This window comes from Carassius auratus, chromosome 32 (assembly GCF_003368295.1).
Source record: "Carassius auratus strain Wakin chromosome 32, ASM336829v1, whole genome shotgun sequence".
NCBI lineage: Eukaryota > Metazoa > Chordata > Actinopteri > Cypriniformes > Cyprinidae > Carassius > Carassius auratus.
This window is the reverse complement of record NC_039274.1, coordinates 15,149,564-15,172,047: the sequence shown is the minus strand read 5'-3', so window position 1 is coordinate 15,172,047 and position 22,484 is coordinate 15,149,564. Positions and strand designations below refer to the sequence as shown.

The following is a 22,484-nucleotide window of genomic DNA, read 5'->3' as shown; positions in this document are numbered from 1 at the left end:
TGTGAGGCCAAGTAAATGAGAACAGAGGTTTCATTTTGGTGGTGAACAATTCTGCTCCTCTGTAGCAATTCATTTGATTTCTCTATGGTCCACTTACAATATTTATCAGGTTCAAGTTTTATTTTAGTTTTTCATCACCATTTCCATCCTTTCTGTGAGCTGTAAAGGCTGTTCTTTCTACAGTATCTTGAAGACATACTCTCTTAAAAACAAAGGTGCTTCTAAAGGTTCTTCAAGCGATTCCATGGAATTTACCAGTTGTTTATCTCATTCATAGTATTATGAATAAATCATCTTGGTATCTTTGACTGACTAACCAGTATACGTATATACTGTATAATCAGACATTTACATAATGTTGTGGATTTTTGAGTGGGTGGTTTTCTTCATGGATTACAACTATTTATTGATGCTTTTTCCCATGTGGAAAATGAATTGGAAATTACTTTCGGGAACCAGGACATCTTAAAAGTGATGTGCCATGTAGCTGTGGCCGCGCTGAAATATCATTGGATCAAAAATGAATGAAACATCAAATATGTGCTTATAGGCTGTGACTGTACTGCTTCCCAAATATTTAGATTTCAGTGCAGACAGACTTGTTTTAGAGTATATTTACATACAAGGTTACGTGTGTTTGTTTTAAAAGAGTAAAGAAAATGTTCTCCGTGATACGACTCTCTTCTTCTTGCGTTTTGTCACTCTCACACACCTGAAGCAATGACTTCTGCATTTGAAAGTAGTGCAAGTCTTACAAAAAATAACACCGGGCTGGTACATGCCTCTTACTTTATCTCCATAACATGTCCAGGCCTCTAGAATGAAGCCATCATCACACAAAAGAATGAAAAACATGGACAGCAAGAGAAAGTTACACCACTCGTCTGTGCCAATCAGTGTAATAACTCCATATCGGACTCTGTCAGGAGAATCATGCTTGATAATACCCGTGGTGTGTTCAGTTATTGAGAGAAGGACACACAGCAGATGAAATCACGCGGGTCGTAATGGTGATGTAGGGAACACCATCGATATATTGAGCATCTGAAAATGTCAGCATTTCAAAGACTAATTGGAGGTGACGCACGGCTTATATTGAGCTAAGGTTCAGTTTCACAGCTGGGCTTCTGTTTAATATGTCAATATACTGAGCATATGGGTTATCGTTTCACACGTGTATTTGATTCGACTGGTTCAACTGTGCTTTTGTCAGTATGCTTCCATCAAAGGTTTGTTGCGATAATCAGATTGCTGCTTGCTTCCTCAATTCCAGGTTTGTTTGCTTAATTAAGGTCCGTTGTTCTGTCGATTTGTCCTATCCTGTCATATTGTGCTACCTCTTATTAAAACAGTCGGTAGTACAGTTTGACAATGAAAAATGCCACTGTAAAGTTTCGGTTTATTAATGTTTACACCTACCACAACCTTAAACCTACCCTTACACTAATGCAGATACATTAAATATTATTGTTCAGCATGAGAAAAAGGATGCAATATTGATGTGCGCATGCGCAGTAAACCCTGGTAGAAAAATGTGACGGGTTGGATAAAATGTCAGGACACCGGCAAAGTCTCTTACTGTGCAATACCGTTCTGCAGGATGAACGAGGAGCAGCTGCTGCCAGCACGATGGCATTGGTCCATTTCTCTTTCTGTCACAGGGATCTATACTTCCACCTGTTGATGATGGCTCTCACACTTACTAGCTTGCTTAAATCAGAACCGCACTGGCAAAGCAAGGAGGTCTGGTCATTTTGTGAAATAACTAATGATCTCTTTCTCTTTATCTCTCTTTGTTTTCTCACAGATTTGTTCCTCACCACCATGGATGGATATGAGACCTGGATCAATAAGGTAGATTAGAGTATTGCTTCCTGCACTTTAATCTTTAACACTAGAGTATTAACATTGAGGAGGCAATTCCCACTGCTTGCAGTCATTTATTTGCATGAGCTGTCAGTGTTGTATTAGCAAAGATCCACTAAAGAATTCTATGAATCAGGAAACACGGCAAAACAAATGAGCAGTTTGCATGGCAAATGCACATGTTGTGGGTCGGATCTAAGTCCTCTTCTGGAGGATGCAGCACTTGGACTTTTTCGAATCTGTCACACTTTGCTGAGACCGTGTCACTCCATCGCAGCATTCCTGACACCTGAATCAGCTCTTTAAAACACTGAAAGTGTGTTCGACTATACAGCATGCACCTAGTGTTCCTTACCATCACGCGATTAATATCTGCAATGATCAATAGAAAATTAACACAAGGATTTCTTATACAATAATTGAAGTTATTGTTATTATTTTTAAATAGAGACAGCGGTATTTCAACACATTTAGTGCTTAGTTGAACTTTGTGGGTTGGTTGATTTAAACGACACTGGTTTTGCATTGAAATGCATTTTAATTTTCATTATCAGTGTTTAAAACCATTGTGCTGATTAATATTTGTGTGCAAATTGTGATACTTTTTTCAGGATTCTTTGATGATAAGATCAAGCGAACATCACTTTTTTATTATTATTTTAGATGTATGCTTTTATGACAATTTAAAATGTCTTTACTGTCACTTTTGATGAATTTTAAAACGTCCTTGTCGAATAAGAGTTGGAATTTCTTTATAAAAAAGAATACTACTGCCCAAACTTTTGAACAGTAGTGTATATAATAAAGTAGTGAGCTATGTACCATCACATATGCTTTCGTCCTGCTGCTGCTAACTTCTAGGTCACAGCTCCATTATACAGCAAGAGTAGGTTTTAATGTGAGAGACGGAAGAACACAAAGCCAGAGGTCAAACTAGAGTTAGAAAACAGAGGCATAGAAAGATGGATGGAAAGACTTAAAGTGGAGAAAACCTAGAAAAATCAGAGGTGAAAAAGTGAAGGAAGTTGAGCTAGACTTTCATAAAAAAGCATCTCTGAGCAGGTGGGAAACTACAAAAATAGCAGATGATAAATAGTGGAACATAGCAAGCGAGCAAGAGAGAAAGAGGATTACAATGTGCTGCAATGACCCAAGCTGACTGTAAAAGGTCAGTGCTGCTTCTCCTTGAAGCACCGCAGCTTTTCCAGAAGCATTTCCACTGCCCTCTATTCTGTTCCAGCGTCGCATGAGTTCGTGGCGCGCCGCTGCTGATGGTGCTCCACAGTTCTAGAGGGAGGGAGTCGGGTTAGATCACCTCTCCTCCTCCAGCAGGGCGCCTCATCATTTCATTCTGAGAGCAAGACGCTGGTGACAGAAGTGCAGGGATGGATAAAATGACATGCTGTGAAGACAGACAGGCAGAGTGGAAATAAAGAAAAGGAGGAGAAAAGTGGGTGGATGATTAAAAGATGGGGAGTGATGGGCAATTACTAATACACATCTGAGGCAGCAGCCGGATTAGTTCATATTCCTTGAAAGAGGATTAAAGGATCCCAATAAAAAACACAGCCGACTGGTGACTAGTCTTGTGATTACTGACTCTTACACACACAAACAAACAAACACCACCCCTCAGAATCATACTCGTGTGCGCACCTCACAGAGAAGTGTCTTCCAGTAAAACCGCGATAATCCTGCCCCTATTTACTGTGAGGTTTTTGAGTTAACAGTCTTTGGTCACAGGCCAGTGCCCTGTGCTTCCTGTAGCACCCTCCTTTTAATTACTTTCCTCGCACTCTCCTTAAACACTTCTTCCCGGCTCTGATTATACACACACGCGCACACAGCAGCTCCAGTGTTTGTTTAAATTGAAAAGCTTCAGCTGTAGACTGCATGCAAAGTCATTACTGTAATACGAGACGCCATCAGTCATTTTAGCAGCTAGACGGAGCCGCCCGACCAAACAAACGAGCCTTAAAAAATCAGCCCTCTGATTCTTTAGCTCAGTGCATTATTTGTTTTTCCCTCAGCTCAGGTTACAGAGTTAGCCCACCGTTTGATGGAAACACCATGACTATGTAATTATGGCTGCCCTTGTAACATTAATGCATCCTTACACATTGTGCTTGCTCACATGTAAATCCCTGATGATCCCAGTCATGGCTGCCGCTCCAAAACTCATTCAGTGTACTGTGGCACTTAAACACGCTATGTGTCAGTCGCACAGGAGCCACACAGTCAACCCACAGCCTGTATTTACAACCCAAAGCCACAATCAGACCATCTTTATGTGCCCTCTTTACTATATATATGTATATGTGTGTGTGTGTGTGTATATACTACCAGAGGGCTTCAGACCGCTGTGGATGAATATGGAGTAGATAGTTACATTGTGTACTCCTGTCAGCATTCATGATAGCTGAAGTTCTTCTTTTTGTTCCAGCATACATCTCAGCTTCCCTGTAGCTCAAATATTGAAGCATAGAGCTCGCAAACAACAAGGTCATGGGTTTGATTTCCAGGGAAAGCAAGTACAGAAAAATGTGTACATTGAATGCCATGTACAGAATGTTGCTTTCAATAAAATGGTATATTATGTAAAATGTAACATTTCTAAAATGTAATAATCATGTTAATATTCATGTGATCCTTTTGAGAAATCTCTTTCCTTTTTAATGTGTGCTTCTATATGACTGACTCTGTCGTCAACAAATATCACTATATAGTGTTACACAATTAATTGTGTTTAAAACAAGATCACATTTTTTTTATTTTATATATATATATGTATATATATATATATATATATATATATATATATATATATATATATATATATATATATATATATATAATTTTTTTTTTTTTTTTTTTTTTATTAACCATAATCGTCTGCAATATTGGACAGCTGGTTATTTACACCTTTTTTTTTTTTTTTATTCATTTGACATTTCCTTTATCTTGCATTGGTTTACAAGCCTCCACAAACTTTCAAGCTTGGGCTTGCTATAGACCATTAGTTTAGATCCCACAGTCATAATCAATCAGCTTTTCTCTTATGATAATGCAATCTGCCCAACCTGGCAACCATGCGCTCTCTTTTTGCTGTAATAAAACCAAACAAAAATCTAAAAATACAGACAAGCAACATTTTCAAATTAATGTGCAATACAATCACTCTGAGTTCCTTCAAAATGTTGCTTGTGCTTTTTGCTGCGACATCATCTGCAAGAAAATTTGCTCAGCAGTAATAATAATTTTTTGTTATTATATTGTTGCACAGGTGAATGTACTCAGCAGCCATACATTTTTGTTTTTGTTGTTTTGATAGAAAAAAACATTCTAATTCATTTGGAATTATTTAAATTAATGTTAGGAATTTCACTGGTTTAGCTTTTGAGAGAAGCTTCTTAAGGTTTTATCAGTTTTCATAAAGTATAAAATGTGTTAAAGCAGCACTATGTATCTTTTTCTGTGTTCAAAATATGCTAAATGTATATAATGAGCGAGTACATCATGAATTCATCTTAAAAACCGTGTTTTTTGTCCTATCCCAAATCACTACGTTACAAGTATAAGTGCTTATGTTTGGACTATTTTAGCTTGGTTGGTCGTTGTGGAGTAACACATGCATACATGTATCGTCATAGACATAAACTTGGAGATGTGATTATGTTATTCCACGGGATGCATGCAGTTCTATTTATTCATTGCTAGAGCGCCAAAAGTTATATAGTGCTGCTTTAATCTATATGATATATGAACATAAGTCAGGAAACTACTGTAGATGAGGTCAAATAAATTTGTTTACTTAAAAGTGGAATAATTTTGATTATTAAAAATCTCACATGAGAAAAACCTTTATTTAATAATCAAGTTTTTAATTTTTGAGCAAAATAATTGTGATTATCACCTTAACTATTATTGTGCAGCTTTACTATGCCTGTGTGTTCTGCATACAATAAACGTAAAATACACACATAACATGTAATGAGGCCAGAGGGAGGCTGATGTATTCTGTTCTTCTCTATTTATTTACTGTGAAGTTTCCTCTCTGCTCTTCTTGTTAATCAGGGATTTAACATGGTTATGGCGAAGCAGCAAGAGATTTCTTTTGTTGAAAAGCAACAATTAACGCTATTCACTCCATAAATCCTTTAGAATGCATAGCGCCTATTATAACAGAAGGCTTTCTGTTTGCTAATGATCATCAAACAGCAAGGTTTAGCATTTAGTAAGCGTTAGCAAAACCCCTCAGTCCAACAGCCCTCAGAGAATGTTATTATAACTTTAAACCATTTCCTGTCTATAAGATAATCTAAATTCCGGCCCAGGCCAACAGAAACTTGGATAAAAATATGAAAATATTTGTGCATGATTTGAAAACAGGTTAGCTGTCATATGTTTGGAAGGGTGATCTAAAGCAGAAAAATGTCAAGTATCCTTATATCTCAGGATAGTTCACCCAAAAATTAGAGTTCTGTTATGATTTACCCACTCTTATGTTTTTCCAAAACTGACTGACTTTATTCTGTGGAACACAGAACACATTCTCCAGCTAAACATACAGTTACTCACAAGCCCCTGAAGCCAACATGCCACAGTTGCAGCCCCTTCCTATTAACATCAGTGTTCAATCAATTCAATGAGACAGACCCTGTGACTCAACACAGCCTCATTCTACTCTAAGAAGATTAGGGTGAGCAAGTCAAGTCACCATTATCTTTAACTAAGCCACAATAACATTACAGTTGAACTGCCTCCCGCAATCATGCACCAATCGATAGAATACATGACCGCCAGATGCGTGCCTGCAGTTTCAGAGCGAAGGCTCAAGGGAGTTTTCCAAGGAGATGGATAAACACTGTCCACTCAGAAAGAAGGATACATTTGAGTTTTGTGCATGAGAATTATGAACAAACCCTCAGGCCGCATAAACCAGCTCCATTTATCAAGTGCCACTACAAAAAGACTAATAACACACATAGTCTTTTTTTATGAATGCATTTTTGTGAATATGTAATATTCACAACAAAATTGACTATTTTACATATTATAAATGTGCCACAGCTGTCCTCAATGTTTCATGTGATCCAGGTTGTTTCTTTACAAAAGCTAGAATTGTATTATTTAAAAAATATATATATATTAGAAGTAAGCAGAGACCCTATTTTTTCCTATTCCCCTCTGAAAATGTGATCCAAAGTGTCATCACATGTAATGCAAAGTGTCATCACATATAATGAGCCCAATTACCACCCTGCCATCTTGGTTTGAACGACTTAAAAAGCTGACCGATATGATGCATCTGGCAGAGCTGAAGTGATTAGACCGAGGTGTTTTGTGCTGACTGAGCTTCAGATGGTACTGGAGGTAATGAAGCATTTTATGGTCAGTTACAGGTTGGTGGGAGTAGGGGGGGGGGTGTGTTCTTGTGAAGTGTTGGAGAAAATACACTGGAACTCAGTTGGAGACCAGCTTTCTACTGAAATACTTAATTTAGTCATTTAAATTGTGTATATATTTTTCCCACATTTTTGCAGCTTTTGTTAAACTGCTTTAAATGGCTTTATTTCCACATCAGTATTCACTTCAAATACCTTAATTACAAATAAAAAAAACTGATTTGTGACAGCTTTGCCTATTTATAAAAAAATAAATGAACCTTAAAAACCACTTGAAATTTATCTTCAGTTAATTCCATTAGTTTTGCTGGATGTTCTGGAGTTGTTTCTGTACTTCAACTGGGGTTCACCTGTGGCAAATTCAATTGATTGGGCATTATGGAAAGGCACACACCTTGTCTAAATAAGGTCTAACAGCTTAAAATCATATCGGTGCAAAAACCAAGCCATGAGGTCAAGGGATCGTGTTGAGACACAGATCTGGGGCAATACTACAAAACAATGTATGCTGCATTAAAAGTTGACAGGAGCACGTGGTCTCTATAATCCTTAATTGAAGAAGTTTTGAACAACCAGGACACTGGCTTCCTGACTAAACTAAGCAATCGGAGGAGAAGAGCATTGGTGACCTATAAGTTGATGGTCACTCTTATTGAGCTTCATGATCATACTGTATATGGAGATTGTGAGAAACTTCACTGCAACAGTCGACCAGTCTGGGCTTTATAGCCGTATGGGTCCCACTTTATATTAGGTGGCCTTAACTACTATGTACTTACATAAAAAAATAAGTACAATGTACTTATTGTGTTCATATTGTATTGTAAAACACTTTTGCTGCTATTGAGGTGGGATAGGGGTAAGGTTAGGGAGAGGGTTGGAGGTATGGGTAATTTCAAGGGTGGGTTAAGGTGTAAAGTATGGGTCAACAGTGTAATTATAAATGTAATTACTCAAATTAAATACAGATGTAATTACATGTTTTTTTAAATAATTACAATGTAATAACATGTATGTACACAATAAGTACATTGTACTAAATTATTAATTAAAATGTAAGTACATAGTAGTTAAGGCCACTTAATATAAAGTGGGTCCGCGGTATGGCCAGATTCAGTACTTCTCTCAGTTAAGACGCATGGAAAACATCTTTGCAAAAACACTTTTGTTGCTTTGTGGTGTATGAAGTGTAGATTAATATGGGAAATCATTTACAAAAGTTTAAAATAAGGCTGCAGCCTTCTGATGGTGATATAAAAACCAATATAGCTCTGTCTCACCATCTCTTTGTTCTGTTGACATCCTTCAGTTTTGTTTCAGTTCATTCTCATTCATTCTGACATATTCTTCTACCTGTCTTCTCTATCCATACCTTGTAAGACCTGTAGTGAGCATTGGACATAACAAATGACTCATCGTTCAGTAGTAATGTGGCTTTGATCTGGTCCTTGTGAATTGGATGTGTCTCTCTGCTGTCTGCTTCATGTTATTGTAGTGGACAGTCAGTGCACTGTATAGCATTTTTTGTGTGGATGCCTGAGTCTCCCAGGCTTTTCTGAAGCTCCTGTATTAGTAAGTTTCCAAGATGTGCTTTGATCACCAGTGCCATGCTGTGCTCTGGCTTACATGGGCTAATCAATGTGCACAGTAGCCTTACCCTGCCCTCTGACCTCTCCAAACTCCAATCAGCTGTCATTCTGTGACCCCTGCTGCCTACTTGCCAATTGCCTTCAGTCCACACCTACACCGCACATCTGCCATCAGTTACCTTCTGCTCTCTCTGCCCCACTGCCTCATGCCCTGTCAATCAGATTGAAGCTTCCCCTTTAAATTCAGCTGGTCAGACCACACATTTGTTTTGTTTTGCTGCATTGTCTCGTAATGTCCATCAAGAAGTACAGACGCACAGAATGATCCCTAACCCATGTCAGCACTGGCTCCCTCTCATTCATGCCCACAGCGGCTGATGCACTGAATTATTAGCTCTGTTCTGACAGCTCCACTGACACTTTAGAAATTAAATGCATTTTTTCTGCTGCCCAAGGACAGGATTTCTTTTCTACAGCTGTAAGCCCTGCATGAAAGGAAATGTACTTTTTATATGAAATGAAAGTGTGTGTGTTTTAATCCTGTTAAATCTTTCTGTTCATTAGGATGGGAACTTCACCCAAACCCTGTCTGTAAAGGCACCGGAGAATGCGAAGCATGTGGGCCAATCTGCATTCGTAGACTTCGGTGAGTTTATCATATCACTGTGTGAGGCCCATTTTTGTTGTGTTTAGAGGTGGCATTACATGCACGCACTCCAATACAACCAAACACTGGCTGTGATTTCTGGGATAATTCATGCATAATATGCTAAATTCTTATGCATTTCAGAATCTGAAAATAGCCTTGAGTTTCTAACGTCAATACACATGCAACACAGAGAGTCTATGCACACACATGGTGCCAAATTGAATATTAGTTCCTGTAGGATCCTATTAAATATTAACAATACAAATTTCCCCTTTCCAAAAGCATCCCACTGATGGCAGGGATGACACTGACAGTTGAATCTCACATAGCATAAATGATTAATAAGCTATGTGAAATTGACCTAAGATTCTGAGCTGCATCTCAGGAGCTTTGCCTTTATATTCAAAGCTACCTTATCTGACCAAACAAGAGCCCTTCCTTGCACTGTTTAATCTGTTTTCTCTGATCTCTTTCTCATGTCATTTTGGAAAATGTCACTTCAAGCTGTTATAGTGGTTTCACATCAAAGAGCTTCAAAGGATGTGAGTTTTAAGCAGGATGGAGTTTTTCACTTGATGCCCAATCAGTCAGGCTATTATGCTTTTTGGGATCATGGTTATTATAGTAGCTGAAACGAAAACCCTAAAAGATTTACTTGAAATAAAATATACATTTGCCGTAATAAAATATAATAAAAAGTAGAGATGTTCCGATACCCCTTTTCTCTTCCAGAAACCGATTCCGATACCTGGGCTCATGGTATCGGCCGATAACAAGTACTGATCCGATACCTGGGTGTGTATCTGTATATACAGCTGTATATACTACTAGCCCTGTGTAAATTGCTAGAATTATTTTATGGAGTGCTTCAGACTTATCCCTTAATAAAGCATGAACAAATACATAATGAACTACTGTATTTATTACAGTATTTTTATTATCTGACTTGAATTTGACAGTAATATTATTTATTTTCTTAAGGGAAAAAGAACTTCAAATGCATCCAAAAATCTAACACCGCAAACTCAAAAAGGTATTTTAGTTTTAGAATATAACTGTATAAAAAACTGCAACAAATAAGTCTAGGGGAAAAAAATTATATATTAATCAGATAATCTCTTTACAACAAAACAAGTAAAAAACAAGCAAACGTCTAGGCATAATTATTATTATTATTATTATTAATAGAGACGTATTATTATTACTACATAGACATAGCTAAATCTACTGTAGGCTACAACAGTAGCTTAATATACATTTATTTTGATGGTTTGCCATGAAGATCTTTTAGTGTCTGTGTTTATATGACAGTTTTCTCAAATGAGACGGTAAATTCTCATGAAGTGACGATTTATGCGTTCGTGTCCTCATATAGTAACACGGCAGAGACTACAAAACAGCGAGCTCCTGCGCATCTGCACCTGTCCCCCACAGAGATGTAGAATTTGCAGGAGTAATATTTAAATAGTATTTTGCAGTTTAATATTCACAGACACTAGTATATATTTGGCTACAGTCTGGAGACCCGTGCGCTTAGACTAACATGGAAGGGACTAAATGCAGCTGCGGGTACCGAATATACATAGTAAGTCTGTAACTTACTATGTTACCGGTACTACAGAGACCCGGGTATCATCACATTTTTTTAATTTTCAGCACCGACTTGGTAGTGAAGTGCCAGTACTTGTGGCATCCCTAGTCACCATTTTACTGTCTGGTTGGTCCAGTCTGAAATACTGCTAAACAGCGGACATACTGCTAACACATTTTAATTTCTTCTTCGCTGCTTTTAACAGGGGTTGCTTGTGGAAACACAGCACAACTTCCTGTGTTTGCAATGCATTCTGAGCAGTGAAGAAGAACCGTGCAGCGGTTAGGCAAAGCTAGCGGTCATACCTAGGTCTTGTTTAAGAAAATGTTATCGGATCGGTATATGGGTTCATGTACTCGCCGATGCCAGAATTTGTTGTGGTATCGGAGATATTTCTGATACTAGTATTGGAATCGGAACAACTCTAATAAAAAGTTAACCTTATTTCATTTCAGTTGCCAAAGCAACATTTTTCATTTGAATTAAGTTTAAGTTGATGTATTAAAATAGCTTAAAATGGGAATTAATCAAAACGATAAAAAATAAAATGACAAAAGCACAACTAAATTACTAAAACGTTAATCAAAATTAAAATGACAATAGAAAATCTAAAAATAAAAACATTTTTAAAAGTAAAAAAACTATAACAGCAGTTATTATAGCAGCTAAAATAATGCAGCTGTTGAATTCCTGTTATCACATTGTCTTTTATTCTTCATTTTCTGCAGTTAAATTGGCAACTACTGCACCCTTAGACATAATACATGTTTTCATTTATTTGTGAACATTTTTGTGAGAAAAAAAAAATCTCCATCAACATTGATAGAATATTTAGCCTTGAAAATGTAGCTGACATTGTTGACATCATTGAAATGTTTACACACTGAATTGAAGTTGGGCTTCTTTCTTGTATTTATTTACCTACCGATTCATTGGCCACCTTTTGAAATTACCCTATTTTTGGCATAAGAACGGACGCGGACCCAATATGTCAGAGGAAAAACTGATCATAAAGGCCCCAATATACTACAAAAAAAAATCAAAGAATGAACTGGTAAGAACATTTCTGGGGGACCTTGTGTTGGCTCCTAAACACCTTTGAGCTGTTCTGAAACTCCACCTTCTTTGACGTGCAATTTTTTTTTTTCTCAGGTACTATAGTCTCTCATTCAGTGGAGGTCAGGCAAGAGAACAAATCCCCTAGTCACTAACAACATGAATACACTGTATATTTGAGTGTCAAATAGTTGAGCTGCACAAATATATCCGCACCTGTACGATTGCTCACGGACAGATTTTAAAGATTTAGAGAAAGCATTTGATTCCTAGAAAGAAATTGCAATGAAGCTTGGTGTCGACGACACAGACAAATATCCGTGTGAAGCTTTCCAAAGCCATGAAAAGAATGAAAGGAAAGCGTAAAGATATAAAGTAGCAAGTACCAAATACATGTTTCAAATAAATGTTACACCATACTGCTGCTGCTGCTGTTGTTCTATCAATAAGCTAATTTAAAGGGTATACAATAAATAAAAAATGCCAAACAAACATATAATAAACTTTTGTTTCCATCAAAAGTAATTCATGACACTACATAAAATATAAAAAGGGGGTTGAACGGCCTTTTTTAACTACTTTTTGCCCCCAAACAAAAAATTAACTTAATTTGAAGAATATCGGAGCCTTAAAACAATTGAAGATCAAACACCACCAGACTTTAAAGTTGTTCTGATCACAACAAACTCGCGGTCAAACGTAAGCATTTTGGCGAAAAACAATGCGTTCAAAAATTTGCTCAAAATATCAAACGTGGTTCAAATCCTTAGACTAGTCTTAAGCTAAAACAATAAGAGTCTGTGACCATCATACACTACACAAATTTCTATGAAATCTGTCAACTCAGATCTGCAGACTGGCTCTGACTTTCAGCAACTAGCATCAATTTCTCCAGACTGTAAATCAGCAGAAAATCAGGGCAAAAATTGTGTAGTGTATTCCAGCCTTTAGTTTTAGGAAACACAAGTCACCACAAGTATTAGTGTCATCACAACTATTAATCCCTAAGTGAAGAGCATCTGAGCTTTTCAATACGTGGCATTGGCAGGTGACAAATAAATAATACAGTATATGACAAAACAATGTTACTGTGTTTCATTTTAATGCAAAATAATGCTGTATATTTAATTTCCTTGTTTTCAGTTTTACTTCCCCATTCCAAAATAAACCTTTAAATATAAGCTTAATGAAATTGTTCTGATGTACATGCAATGATGTTTGCCTGGTAAGCAGGATGTTGGGACATAGGTGGCCTTTGTAAGCTGCCCTATAATTATGACTTCCTAAACCTTTGAGATGCGTCGTATGTGACCTTTACTGCTTCACAGATGTCACAGTGACGGAATGCGATGCAAAGCGGGAGGTTGGGTGGGTGGGAAGATATGAAGAGATATATATATATATATATATATATATATATATATATATATATATATATATATAAAGAGAAAATGAACTGTAGACTGTGATTTAGGATGATAAATGATGTTGGGGATCGAATGAGACGTGTATGCTAAAGGAGCCCTATTCTACATGTATGTGCGGTCATGCCCAAGTCAATAATGGAGGCTCACACAGAAAAGCGCTTTATTGGATTAGTGTCAGGCACTTGTTCTGGAGACAGGACTGTGAAGATCTTTTCTGAACCCTAATGATCCACATCTGTCTCTCTTTTGTCCTTTTTCATTTTCCTTTTCTGTTTTTTGGTTCCCTCCAATGCTTTTCACCTCCATCTGGTACTTGCACACAGGCATCAGACTGTCGGCACCAATTAGCTGCAGTAGTGTGTGAGTGTAGGAGGCTGTAGAGTCATTATGAGATGATTTGGTGTGAGGAACAGGCTACAGCTTCATGATGGTGATCGTCTTTGACAGGATAGAACGTGGTAGTGGATGGGTGCTGGGGGTGAAGACAAATACACACCATTTCCCGCAGCATTCTCAGCCCCTCCCACATACACACATGCAATACATGTGAATCATAGCGATGCTGCTCCCATTAAGTGGGTGGTAATGGGAAGCGAATGGCTTCCTCTGAAGCCAAGGACACATCCTGACATTATACCTTCGGCTGGCTTGAGTGGGCACTGAAAAACCAGGTCCCGCCGCGTTACGCTTTCTATAAATGGCAGAAGGCTTGGCGCTCAGGGATGTGGGCTTGGTTTGAATGGTGTAATTGTACTGATCATCAAAGCAGCAGCCTTGATTTTTGCTTTCGTTCTGCCTTTTTTCAGCTAACTTTTGAATCGGCACTTAATTAGAAAAAAAGAAACATTAGGTTTGCAGCACCTGCGAGCAGAGATAAACGTTAAATTTGACCTACGGTGAAACGGTGAGAGAAATTGTGAATACGAGGTGCTTCAAAGCCTCATTTCAAATGAACGAAATGAAAGGAACGTGGTATGCAGTGAAAGGTATATGCTGTGCCGAGAAGTGAGAGGAGGTGGGAGGAAGGTGGGAAGAGAGTCAGGGAATATGTGCAGGGGAGGGTGAAAAAAGAGGGTCCGCTTGTTTGATTTGAAATGGGTGTTATTCTGATCACACTCCTGGCTGTCAGTTATGGCACGGCTCTCTTCTCCATCCCACACCTAAGTGGCAGATCAAAGATACACCCCAGTGACCTTCTCTCAGCTCCTCTCCTCTAGCTCTCGCTCTCTCCGTTAGTATTCTCCACCCATCCTTTTCTGCTCCAAACACTCCAGCAAAATACTTACGGCAGTCACTGCAAGAGGCTCGTTGAATGTTTTAAATCAGCTATAAATAATCCGCTCGAAAAAATGAAGGAAATTCCAATCCTGTTTAGTAACAAGCAGGTCTGGCTAATGATCTCTCCCACCTCAGCTGATACAGCACTGATCTCAGAGCAGATATATCATCATATTACCATGCCAAGCAGGGATCTTACTGTAGCTCTTGGGTCCATCTGAATGTGGACCAGCATCCAGCTGCTGTCTGAATGTGGTGACATGCAGATTAGAAATTTCAAAATTGTGCAGTTTGTCTAGTTTTACTTGGAATATAAGGGTGAAGTTGTTTTCTTCAGTTTGCCACAAGGTAATAATATGTGACCATGGACTAAGTCTTAAGTCACTGGGATATATTTTTTAGCAGTAGCCAAAAAAACATTGTATGGGTCAAAATTATTGTTTGTTTTTAAGCCAAAGATCATTAGTATGTTAAGTAAAGATCATGTTCCATGAAGATAATTTGTATATCTTAAATTTATCAAAACTTATTTTTTGATTAGTATTATGCATTGCTAAGAATTCATTTAGACAGTATTATACATTATCGGTATTTAGATTTTTTTTGCACCCTCACATTTCAGATTTTCAAATAGTTGTATCTCGGCCAAATATTGTCCGATACTAATAAACCGTACATCAATGGAAAGCTTATTTATTCAGCTTTCATGTTTTCAGATGAAGTATAAATCTCAATTTGCAAAAATGTAAACTTAAGACTAGGGTCATATATATTGTCAGACAAATTGCAACTCTGATTCCACAACTTTTTAAAGGGGTCATGAACTGGCCTTTTAAAATGTTTTTATACTGTTGTCTGACATCCGCATATGATATTCGCATGGTTTTTACATTCAAAAACATCAAAATCATTAAGTAATAGGCTATTTTCTATCTTGGATTTGAGACCGGCTCGAGAAATGCAGGGTTTTTATGGCTGTACCGCATTAAAAACTTGGAAGTAAACACCCACTGCTATGATTGGATAACAGTTTTTCATAGTAAACTAACTTTCTGAGTGTCTGTTTGACAAGCGACGTCCTTCTGAGCATTCTGTTTAGGGATGCACAGTTACAAAAATTTTGGCTGATACCGATAACCTTTTGTTGTGGATGCACGCTTCCCACAACAATATGCTGAAACATAACAAATTAAACCAAAGAATTCACAACATTTTATTATAATAGTATTTCTAATCATAATGATATATATATGATAGTCCTCGTCATTAATGTTGTGCGCTGCTGTTTGAGCTGCGTGCGCTGAGCTAATGATGATCACCGCCTAAATTAAACACTGTATTAACCCTCTATTAGCTTAACCAAATGCATTCTATGTGTGATAAATCAAACCCATATGCATAAAATAAACAAAATATTGCAAATGCACAAGTTAACTTAACTGCTCTGTTCATGAAGGTGCAGCTCCATTGTGAATGCTCTCTTCCCATAACAACGTTAACATTTATCGGCTGATACCGATATGGTGGCCGATATGTCATGCATCCCTAATTCTGTGACTTTGGTTAGACACGTACACATAATCAGGACATATCAAGCTGTCTTTAACAAAGCAATAGCGACACATTATATAAGTATTTTTTACTCAATTAAGTGTTTCATGCGCCATTCCTATCTGATCCAATATAGATGGCACAGCATTGCTTCTTAATCTCAGTCTCTCAGTAAATCCAGCGTCTTGTTTACAGAGGAATTTGCGCTGAAATGAAGTGAACATATGCTCAATGTTTTACTCACGTAAGCTGTAACTTCATTAAAAACTAAATTCAACCATGCATTCCTAATATTTGAATCTGAAGGAAAGTTATGCAGCGACTGTGTTCTTCCACAACCAGGCACTGAACAATATTTTGTGATCTTCAACGGCATGTTTATTGCTTGGTTGCTCGATACAGTTTAGCGGCACTTACATTATTTTCCTACTATGACATGTGTGAATCAGTGGGCGGGCTACAGAATAAGGCATTGATATTATTCTGTGGAGGCGGTATTTGACCTCTCTTAGATTACAGGATCTGGCGTTCACTGGGCCTGGAATCAATAAAAGCTTTTCAGTAACCAGGACGTTTTAATTTCTGAAACTTAGAGGATGTTATTTTAGTACAATGACCTCTTATATATCCAAAGCTCAAGTAAAAGGTGATTTCTCAATTCATGACCCCTTTAAAGATTACATGGAAATCAGAACATTATTCTATTGGCAGCACTATTTTTAACACTAAGGAATAAATTAACAAGTATACATGGTTTTGAGAAGAATAATCTTTCGTGTTCATTTTTTTTCTCTTTGCGGTTTTCAGTTTTTTTATTTATTTAATTTTTGAACAAAGTTAATACTATTATATCAAAGTGACAGTAAAAACAATTGTGTTGTTACTAAACATTCGGTTTCAAATAACTACTGTTTATATTGATCAAAGGATCCTTAAAAATGTATCTCAGAAATGTTTCAGCTTCAAATAAGCATATGATTGATGATGAGAATGATTTCTGTCATATCTTGTGACATTGAAGCCTAAGTAATGGAGTACTGGGTGCAGAAATTTTAGCTTCGCCATCAAAGGAATAAATTGTGTTTTAAAATATATGAAAATAGAAAATGTTTATTTTAAATTGTAATATTTCACAATATTATTGTTTTGGCCACAATGTTATTTTTTGACCAAATAAAAGCAGACTTCGTTCAAAAACATACCAGCACGCACAAGTTTTGAACTGTAGTGTAAAATGGAGTGAAATTTGGTGCTGGAATTACTGCAATATGACAGAACTCATTTGAATCAGTGTTGCCATTGTTTCGTTATATCGTATATCGTATCATATCGTATAATATGAGTTCGATTTGACTTGAGCAAGTCATTAAATGAGCAAGTCAATAAATTATATTTGTAGTGCAGTGACAGATGAGCACTTGGGTAATACAGGTTCAAGTCTGGACTGTAACATTCTCAGATACCTGTCTTGTTCCCATTTTGAAAAACGTGTTTTTAAATTTACTGATTAACATCAATATTTTTTATTTAGCATTATTATTACTTTAGTTTCTTCATATACAATAAAGGTGTATGGGAAGAGAAAAACACCATAACCCAGTTCAGAATTCAAGTTAGGCTTGATCAGAACTGCAAGAGTCACACCCTCGAACACATGTACATTGCAAAAGTATTATAATTCATGAATGTGCACTGTCAGAATGTAGTCAGTCTTGACATGGACGTGTCATTATGAATGCACAACATATGTTTGACAAAATTCTCCATCTGCTCTATCAGGATGGTAATTGCTCCTTCTTTTTGTACATGTGACAGCTAAATGCATTATTCATTAGCTGAATAGAATTCAAAACTAGAGCGCTGTCAGGAAGGTAACGAATGGCAGAGATGTCCTCTTTTAACCCTCTGGAGTCTAAGGGTATTTTTGGGGCCTGGAGAAGTTTCATCATGCCCTGACATTTGTGCTTTTTTCAGTTTCTTATAAACATCTAAATGTCTAAAGTCTAATCTCACTCTAATCCGCACAAACTGGGCTATAATAATATGTGAGCAGCATGTATGTACATGTTTGTGTTTTTGAGAAAATAAATGTTAAATCACTTGAATAAGGCCATAAAACACATAAATAACATAGGTTCCCGGGACTTTTGAGAACTGGAGCTTGTATCCTAGAATTTTTCTTTCTAAATTATGTGAAAATGATCTTGTTTACTCACTCACAGAAAACAATATATTGATTTAAATTTTCTAAGACACTTTTTGTTTGTAAAAGTCGTATCATGAATATCATTGTGATTTACACCTGAGCAGACAAAGGCCTGCATAATGAGCTGCATAATGAGCCTTTCAGTCAGCTGTGTCACTGAGAGGGAGAAGTTACAAGAAAGAATGTGAGGACAAAATAAATGTATATAATTTTATGTTTGTAGTTTATTTAGAATATATTTAATTATCCCACAACATAATTTAATATTGACTTGCGAGTGCAGTAAAACAGTTTATCAGGAACAATCAAAGCTGACTTTCAAAAGTTTTTGCTTCATTGCTTCAGTCACACAATCCTTCAGAAATCCTTTTAACAATCTGATTTTCTACACAAAAAAAAACATTTATTGTTATTATTATCATTATTATTATTATTATTATTATTAGTTATGTTGAAAAGAGCTGAGAATATATTTTTTCTGGGGTTTTTTTGGTGGGGGTTAAATTGAAAGAACAGCATTGTTTGTTACATTTATTACAGCTACCTTTATTTGTAACATTTATATTATTTACATCAAGCTTTTGAATGGTATATTATTGTATATTGTTATTGAAACTTCATAATGTTTCACTTGATTATACATTTAGTCAGGAATTGTAGTTTGGAAAAAGTATTTGGAAAAAGTATAACTAGTAAAATATTTCCACGTTATGTGAAAACTAGTACAAGTATATAGATAAATAAAAAGAGACTTACTCCTGTTTATGATCTCTGCTGAATAAAGCACTTCATCCTTTTTTTTCTGAGGAAATCCAAATCTCAAATCCTGAGGTAATCCACATCACATCTTTTTGAGGTGAAGTGTCTTATTCCTCTGATTGCAAAGCAAACAGTAAAATAAAAAAAAACTTGAAGAACAGTCTCGCTGCTTTTTCTTCTGTTGTGTGGGTGTAGTTAAGCCGCGCGCTTCAGTGAAACATTAGAATCTGAATAGAGCGTTCAGCGTGGGGGCGTGGTCTCATTAGAAGATAATGAAGAGAGACGTGAAAAATGGACATCGCTTTTTTTCATATGTACAGTATTACTTTATCACAGAATATTAGTTTAAAAGTAGACATGTCAGGCTTTCTACAGATATAGCTCTCATATCTCTTCGTCGAGTATTCACGGAGTTACAGTTCATTTTAATGACACGTGTCTAAATGAAGATGTGTGTGATGTGTGTGACGTGTGTGTGTGTGTGTGTGTGTGTGTGTGTGTGGACGGGGGGTTGTCATAAAGGTTTTTTGTGTGTGTGTGTGTGTGTGTGTGTTTTTTACTTCTACTAGATTATTTTTAATAAGATTTAAATTAAATTACAAAGGATAGCTTAGTGTCGGTGACCCGTAAAAAAAAACTAACATTTGTTTCCAGGGAATTCATTTTACATTTGTTTTACAAACAACAAAATATGAAGAATCACATGGTCATCATTTCACATCACGCACCTGCAGCGCTTCTGCGAGCAGAGAAAACAACACTAGGCTATATATAGCCTAGGCCTATATATATATAGCAAATAAATAGGCCTATATGAGAAATATATTTTTACTTAAGAAAATTTACGAAAAACTGTGCTACAAGTAGCCCAGTATGTAGAGTTTCGGTTCATTTTTGTGCTGCGAGAAAGGAAACCAGATGGCAGAAAGCGACATCCTATTTTTCTTTAGGCTTACAAAAGATACTTAGATTTGGTTTTATTGTGAATGTACACAAATAAAGGCAAACATTTTACAATTCCATTCTTTATGACTAAAAGGAGAAGTTCCACTATTAGAAGGAAAAAAAATGGAACTAAAATAGCGTAGCTATGTTTACAGTGTTTATTATAATGTTTGAAAACATTTTGAGTCGGCATTAGCCCTATTTCTGAATTAAATAAAAAATTTGACTTATACGCAACATGTTTTTTGTCTCTCTCTCTCTAAAAAAAAACACTTTCTTTTTAGCATATTTTAACCATACAGCAAACCTTTTTAAATATTTTGATAAATTACTGAAAATAAATAAATAAATTACTTTTTAAACCATTTAACTGATTGTATTAATCGGTCAAAATTCTTAACTGTCAGTTAACAGTTAACCGGTTAAAATGAACAATCCTAGCATGAGTACTGTACCAGCAGGAAGCTGAAGTCATTAGCGGCAATAAGTAACTTGCTCATACTCGAAAACAAAAAGCTGCATATATTCTTTATCTCAATAATGGAAGGCAGCTCTTCTCTGATTTTTGGTGATAAGGTATATTGTATGTACAGTTTGTGAGGTTTTGCTTAAATTGTATTCAAAAACGTCCCCAGGTCTAAGTCAGCTACATTTTGGGATCAGAGAGAAAAAAAAGGCTTCTTTAAAGGTGCAAAGGGTGATTGTCTTGTTATGCTGGTTGAAAGTCTCTCCACAATACAGATAGCAATCATTAAGTTAAGTGCTCTAAATGTATTTATATGTATTTATATATTCTAAGTCAAGTATCAAGTTTGCAATACAAAGGAACCATTCCATAATCAGTCATTTATGGGAAGTATGAATGGCTCATAGTCTGAGAACTTTTTCATGATGTGGAAAAAAACAAAAAATATTGGAGTCAGTTTGTTTCTTTATTTTATTAGTGCTCATTTATTTTATAAAACTGGATAAATTGTTAACCCTTTTTATATTTTATGTGTGTCATGATTTACTTTTGATAAAAACAAAGGTTTATTATTGTTATATTATTATAGTATATTCAGTTTGCATTGCACTCCCCCAGAAAGATTGCTTTGGTGAGTTGTTTCCAACTGCCGAAACAAACTCAAAACGAACTTCGTTTAGGCCGGATTTTGTTCAAAATGACGTCAGATCAGTTGTTCTTTGATTACGTTTGAAGTATACTGGGGCTACTGCGACTAGTTTCCATCTTAATTCAAACCGCAAGTTGCAAGAAAGTGCGAAAAAAAATGAGAAATGTAATTTGTATTTTGCTAAATGCTTCTTAGGACTGCATTTTAGGACTACGAGAGGTAATTTACTAACTTTAGACATTAATTTTATTTAACACAATAAAAATAACTTATTTACTGATGGTCTTTATTACCGTTTCATTCTGTTTTCTAAATACTGGTCAGAATTATTATTTTATTCTGTTTCTTGTAACATACAATATTTCTGTTCAAGAATACTTTAGCTTATTCACTGGGTTTTGTAAAGTGATATTCTTCGTAAAACTTTATCTTTCTTGCTGAGTATATAAAGTGAAAGTGGAGTGTCATTTGGCCAAGTATTGTGTCCCATACTCGGAATTTGTGCTCTGCATTTAACCCATTAAAGTTAATGAACACATCAGTGAACACACAGACAAACACAGCAGTGAACACTAGGGCTGTTATCGATATAGCTAAAATATCGATATGTGTGAGTATCGTGATATTTTGTTTAGCGATACTGTATCGATTCTCAAAAATGGAATATCGATATTTACACAAAAAAAAATTTAAATCATGCAAGATTCATGGTAGTTGTTTCATTTGAGTTCGTAGATAGCGGTCTTCATCTCTGAACTTAAACAGTGACAGGAAATACTAGCATTTAGGCATAGCACTATCATTAGCTTTAATATAGTTCGCTGCCAGTAATGGAGTAAGAAAGAATTGTTCCAGTTCCCGCCTCAGTGTACAAAGCTAAATTGTGACACCATTTGGGCTTTTCTGGTAACATCCACCGCGGGACCAAGGCGCGAGTGCCACCTCAGTTCTGCCGCTTGCCATGTCCCGTGTGAAGAGACTTTGTGCGGGGCACAAACAGGCTGGAGGATCTCTGTGCGGCTGCAGCTTTCTCTTGTGATGGGGGCA

General features: G+C 36.4%; 1 protein-coding gene across 3 annotated transcripts in view; it reads left to right on the top strand.

Moving 5' to 3' along the window:
• Positions 1-22,484, top strand: part of LOC113051694 (T-cell immunomodulatory protein-like) — a 130,689-nt gene that overhangs the window by 29,889 nt on the left and 78,316 nt on the right. For all 3 annotated transcript variants that reach the window (XM_026215654.1, XM_026215653.1, XM_026215652.1), the window contains exons 7-8: positions 1,808-1,854; positions 9,425-9,506. In XM_026215654.1, coding sequence (XP_026071439.1) covers positions 1,808-1,854; positions 9,425-9,506 — 129 coding nt within the window. The remainder of the gene's footprint in view (positions 1-1,807; positions 1,855-9,424; positions 9,507-22,484) is intronic.